A 6,652-nucleotide genomic window follows, 5' to 3' on the forward strand; every position below is an offset into this window, starting at 1 on the left:
TTCCTCGTTGCTACCTACCAAAACCACCTTAACCACCAAGTCCGTGACCAATCTAACATGGAGATAAACTTTATAAGGCACTGCCCCAATTTCAGGCTAGAACAATTCCGCCAGTCCTTTGTACTCACTCTGCTCGAAACCCGCAAAAGAGATCAGCATCTTTTGAACCCAACTGTCATTGACTCATTCCGAGGTTATCTTGAAGAGGTGAATGTCAAGTCCAAGGCCATCCCGGGCTCTGTCCTCATTACCACCGCTCAGGGTGGCTTATTCTGCGGAGGATTCGACTTCAGGTACGGTTGCAGAACATAATTTCTGAATAACAGTTTTTTATTTCATACACATTGCATCACAAAAAATGTCTGAATAATGTCCTATTGAAACAAAATAACAATAATGTCTAGAATTCAACTTCGGTTATTTTTCAGATTTTTTATTTTTTATTTTTTGCAAGAAAGAAAAGGTGTAGATTAATGCAATTACTCGTGACAAATAAGTTGTCCTGTATCAACTGGATCAGGTATGCCCGGTCCCATGCGGGAGGCTCAGTGGATAGAGCATTCAAAGAAATGAATGATGGTTTTAAGGATGTAGTAAAAGACTTGCTTTCCCTTCCGATGCCCACCATAGCAGCAATTAATGGCGATGCAACAGAGGCAGGGCTGATGCTTGCTCTCAGCCACGACCATCTCACCATGAGGCAAGTCGATGGGCCGTATCTGCGAGCTGAGCTTTTGTCCAGGAAAAGGAGCTACCCCGGCTACTTCGCTGCCCTGATCAGGTCAAAAGTAGGCTGCCCTTTGGCTCGTCGTAAATTGCTGTTGAGTGACGAGCAGATTGACGCAGAAGCAGCAGCAAAGATCGGACTTCTGGATTGGAACCATGAGGTTGCAAGTGAGAAGGATGCCTTGGAAGTTGCAAAGACACAGGCAGACGAGCTAGCGAAAAAGGAATGGAATGGCGAGCTTTATGCTGAGATGAGACAACTTTTGTATCCCGAGCTGTGCAAGGAATTGGAATTGACTTCTAGCCATGATTGTTAAACTCCCGATTCTTCTGTTACGGTCTTAAGATTGTAATAGTAATACTAGTAATAGCTAGTACCATAATAAAACTTACCGGTTTGGGATCGCATATGCCTTGTGGTATACATTCAGCTTTCTCTTACTATTGGAATAACAATAATGAATATGTTGTTTTTGGGCACTCGAGAATTACCTTTGATTTAAGTAACTTATTTGAGGTAAGTTGGCCATCTTTGGTCTTAGCTCGTGATTTAAACCAGGGTTCTCTCTCTCTCTCTAACATTTTATATAATCCATTTATTTTCTAGTTTTTGAACAAAATAGGATAGGACATTGAATATTATTTGTTTAGTAAAATAAAATACAGAAAGTTTCCCTAGAACTAGTTATCTAATTTTTGGTCTTCAAAATTTATTGGGAAAATGACTTGTTTGATTCCTCACATTTCGCAAAAATATTCTTTTCGTCCTTCACTTTTAAAATGAAGCAAATTCGTCCTTGACATTTAAAAATTAAAGCTATTACATTCCTGAACCTAATTTTCAATCTAAATCAAACCACCCAATAACCCAGTAATAAATTTCGAAAATAGAATTGATAGATCATTCGGTCAACTTCATCATATTCACATGACATTTATTAAACCAAAAAAATAAAAGGCCATTATTTGTCTAGGAATAGTAGAGTTTTTTTTTTTTTTGATAAATCTTTTCATGTACCGTTAGTATATCCGCTTGCGAATCTAGATGTATATCATAAATATAAAATTTGGTGTTTAAATTAAAATTAAAATGATATGGCGGTAAATAAAACCGTCAGTGTATACAATGGTAATGTAGAAAAGATTAATCTTTCTTTTTTATGTTATAATTTTTTATTTTTTATTTTTAGATTCATTAAATTTCACATGAATATCAAGTTGAGTTAACCAAGTGATCTACCAATTACACCCGCAAAATTTGTAATCAGGTTGATTGGTGGTTTGATTCAGATTGAAATTTGGGTTTAGGGATGTAATAATTTCAGTTTTTAAATGTCAAGGACGAAATTGTTTCATTTTAAAAGTGAGGGACGAAAAGAATATTTTTGTGAAATGTGAAGGATGAAACCGATCATTTTCCTAAATTTATTTAACACGAATCTTGAAAGAATGAATTATGTTCAGCCGATAAATACCATTTTGTGAGACATACACATGCTGTTGAAATGATATACATCTTATCCATATAGTAATTTTTTGCCAATTATTAAAATATTTTAGCCATTTTGACGGTGGAATTCTTACTGAGTAGGAATCAAGCTATAAGTACATGTAAATTTGGAAACGTGTGGCCCTGTCTATGCTCTCAGCAATTCTTCTGACGAATTTGTGTTTGTTTCCGATATAAATACATGGGGAAAAACCTTGGGTTGTTCTACTTGAGTGAAGCTGATTTTAAGCATGGTTATTAGGATTGCAATCCGGATTGTAGGATGGTATGATACTAGGCTTCATAACATGACCAATCGATTCAGATCACAAATAGGATCAAAATTTGGTTTTAATTTAGCAAGATAAATAGGATTCCTGATATGATCCTACCATTTTCAAACATCTAGGCAATAATTTTAGCATTCGATGATATTTTTGTGTAAAAAACATGAAATTGAGTGTCATTTGTTGCGTTAGAAACCACATCCAAAGACTAGGTTCAGAGGACTTTAAAGTCATGTAACTACCTCACTTGAATTCCTTACCTACAAAAATTGGTGAATCTTTAAATTTGATTCATATGTTTCACTAGAGTAAAGAGATGATATTTGCTATAGGTTGTCACTTAAGGATAGTGTTTATTGTCTTTATTATGATAAATTAGCATGGTTTAGAGTATTTAAAGATGAATTAAGTACTTTTGCTATGTCTATGTGGATAAGTGGTAGGCTATAAATTTGAACCCAAAATACATTTTTTGGCAAAAAATTTATTCTTAGAATTTTCTTTGATTATTGTTTATTGTATACCAATTTTTCAATCATTTAAAATATATTTGAAACATTTTATTATATATGTAATATTTAATTATCCTATTCTGTAAAAATGATGTAACAATTGATCAATAAATCATAATTAACTAAATGTGTGGTGTTTATCTATTTTATTAATATATAGTTAGATGGTTTATACACATATAAAGTCAATTTTTCTAAGTATCTTGTCTAGTAATTGTATTTGGATTTAAAACAAGAAAGAACAAGGTTTTTAGTTTAATCAAAATACATTTCGAATATACAACATATGGTCCCAAATTTCTATTAAATTTCTAAACTGCCCCAAATACTTTATATTTGACTATTCTAATCTTAATTAACAATATCATTACATTGATTGCACATGAATTACATTCTTTGTTATAATATATATGAATTGCAAACTTAAAAAATCATAGATATGACCATATTTTAAATTTTTGGTAACATCTACCGATTCTATGACTTGATCCTGCAAATAAAAAAGGGAAAATGACCTGTTTCATCCCTCACATTTCGCAAAAATATTCTTTTCGTCCCTCACTTTTAAAATGAAGCAAATTCGTCCCTGACATTTAAAAATTAAATCTATTACATCCCTGAACCTAATTTTCAATTTGAATCAAATCACCTAATAACCCAGTAATAAATTTCGAAAATAGAATTGATAGATCATTCGGTCAACTTCATCGTATTCACATGACATTTATTAAACCAAAAAAATAAAAATTATAACATAAAAGGCCATTAGATTATAACATGAAGGAGTCATCCGAATCAGTACAGATGCAGCACTCAACGCAAGGATGATCAGAACAGGAAAAGGAATCGTGGCACGGCATTGGACAGGAAAGATAATAAGAGCTAAAGGAGTAGTAGAAGGAAAGAAAGGTGAAGCTCTAATGGAAGAAACATTAACCATTAGATTAGCTCTCCAAATGGCACGTGAAGCAGGCTGGAGGAAGATAGCTATCCTATCAGATTGCAAGACGGCCACAGATCACATTAGATGCAACAATGTACAAGATGGGACTCTAGCAAACATCTTGGAAGACATTGCAGATCTAATACAGGTTTTTGACTACTGCACAATATCTTGGGTGCCTAGAACATTGAATTTAGCAAGTCATAGGCTTGCACTTTTTGCATCAAAGCTAGTTAATGACATAGATTGGGAAGGTGACTTTCCATGTTGGCTGATTGAAGCCAATAGTTTAGATGAAAGGGCTGTTGCCCCTTTTGTAAGTAATCCTTGTAGTATCAAGTGTTAATATATATAAAAGCTAATATCGTTTGTAGAAAAAAAAGAAAAAAAATAACATTAAAGGCTATTCTTTGTCTTGGAATAGTAGAGTTTTTTTTTTTGATAAATCTTTTCATGCACCATTAGTATATCCGCTTGCAAATCTAGATGTGTATCATAAATATAAAATTTGGTGTTTAAATTTAAATTAAAATGATATGACGGTACGTAAAACTGTCAGTGTATACAATGATAATGTAGAAAAGATTAATCTTTCTTTTTTATATTATAATTTTTTATTTTTTCTTTTTAGGTTCATTAAATTTTACATGAATATCAAGTTGACTTAACCAAGTGATCTACCAATTACACCCCCAAAATTTGTAATCAGGTTGATTGGTGGTTTGATTCAGATTAAAATTTGGGTTCAGGGATGTAATAATTTTAGTTTTTAAATGTCAATGACGAAATTGCTTCATTTCAAAAGTGAAGGACGAAAAGAATATTTTTGTGAAATGTGAAGGATGAAACCGATCATTTTCCCAATAAAAAATGATTCTAGATGGGATTCTAATCTTGAAAACCTGATTTTAAGGCCCTTCTTCACGAGATAAAGTCCATGGACCCCTCTATACGCAAGTCGGAAAAGGCTCCCAACTTGTGGCCTTAACCCTCATCAAGATCCCAAGAAAATCTGTAAATTAAGTGAAAAATAATTAATCTTTTCGGATGCATACTTGGCTGTTTTGATGAATTAGTGATCTTAATTGTGTGTCTAATATAATATGCCTGCTGTGCTCAATTACGAAGAAAAAATGTTGCTGTTAAATTGTTAATGGTGGGAGAAGACCTAGGGGAGTTTCAAGAAAAAATGGTCATTTACAAATTGTGGACATTAAATATTGATTGTGTGATTTGTCCCTGACTTTCTCTAATGATAATATAATTGGAATGGGTTGGAAGATCAAGAGAGCGCGATTTTGGATTTCACAAAAGGATCATAATTAATGTTTTACGTAGTCAAGGTTAATTAATGTTTTATGTATTTCACGTTAATTAATGTTTTATGATTAATCATTGTAAACTTGTTTATATTATCTGTTTAGGTAGTGAGATCTGATTGGGGTTGATAATGATGAACAGACCATGTTTTGATAATTTCTTCTTCGGGTGGGTACTTAGGGTAGGTAAAACGGTCCCTTCATTGTTTAATACTTGTATTAATGAAATTTTTTTAAAAAAAAAACAAAGATGAAAAGTACAATATTATGACGAAGGAAAAATGGTCAATTTCGTCCCTAAATTTTTTATTAGTGTCGATTTAGTCCCAAACTTTTATTTTTGACTAATTTGATACTTGAACTTATTTCGCAGTTCCAATTAAGGACCTTCGCGATGGCACCACTACCTAAAACTGATCTGGCTCCTAATTGACTAATTAAACAGAGGTATTATCATGAAACTGTAATAAAACAAGTAAAACGTATAAAATATCACCAAATAAAACTTTTAAAACGTGTAAAAAATCACTAGGTAAAACTTTTTAAAATTTTAATATTGTGATTTTTTACACAATGTACTTGATTTATTATAGCCTCATAAGTGATGTTTCCAATATACCCTTGTTTAGTTTGTCAATTAAGAGCCAGATTAGTTTTAAGTGGTAAAGCCGCCACAGAAGTCCTTAATTGGAATGGCAAAATAAGTTTACATATCAAATTGGTTAGGAATAAAAGTGAGGGATTAAATCAACACCAGTGAAAAGTTTAGGGATGAAATTGGCTATTTTCCGTATGACGAATAGTCACTTTGAGGTCTAAAAGTTTCGAGGACAAAGCATTGTAGGATTTTTAAAAGCATGAATTATTTTCTTTTTTATATTGGAATTTCACATGAAATTAATTTTCTCATTAATGGTGTGATCTTAGTAGGACTATCGTTGCTTATGTTAGATCTGCAGTTGGATTAACAAAGGTTAAAAATGCAAACTTAAAAATCCATATTTGCACAGGAAGAGTGGACAGGAAGAGTGGAATGAATTATTTTTATTATTTTCTTTTTACAATTTATAAATATGATATGCATTTGAACGCAATGCATTACATCAGAGACTGCTAAAGTTTGTTTTCCTCTGTCGAATTGTCAATAATAATAAAAAAAAACTTTAGATATTTTATGTTTTTAAATCATAATTCAGATGTGAAATGTGCAAAAGATGATTTTGAATTTAAAACAAATTATGACTTTTTTTTTGTTGCCACAATAACAGTAGTATAATTTATTCTTACCTACTCTAAGGGGAGGGGGAGGGAGAGCCTCACCAACGGAGAACCCGTCGAAGGCAGTCACGTGAAAGTGGTAGCCACAATTAAGTGAC

General features: G+C 32.5%; 1 protein-coding gene across 1 annotated transcript; it reads left to right on the top strand.

Annotated features, from left to right (window-relative positions):
• On the top strand, window positions 1-1,111 carry LOC113776198 (enoyl-CoA delta isomerase 3-like). Its single transcript, XM_027321306.1, has 2 exons — window positions 1-293; window positions 521-1,111. Exons 1-2 carry the CDS (start codon window positions 58-60, stop codon window positions 1,041-1,043), a joined length of 759 nt encoding a protein of 252 aa, XP_027177107.1. The 5' UTR covers window positions 1-57; the 3' UTR covers window positions 1,044-1,111.
• Window positions 1,112-6,652: the final 5,541 nt, after the last annotated feature.

The sequence above is a fragment of the Coffea eugenioides genome, chromosome 6 (genome assembly GCF_003713205.1).
Source record: "Coffea eugenioides isolate CCC68of chromosome 6, Ceug_1.0, whole genome shotgun sequence".
Classification (NCBI taxonomy): Eukaryota; Viridiplantae; Streptophyta; class Magnoliopsida; order Gentianales; family Rubiaceae; genus Coffea; species Coffea eugenioides.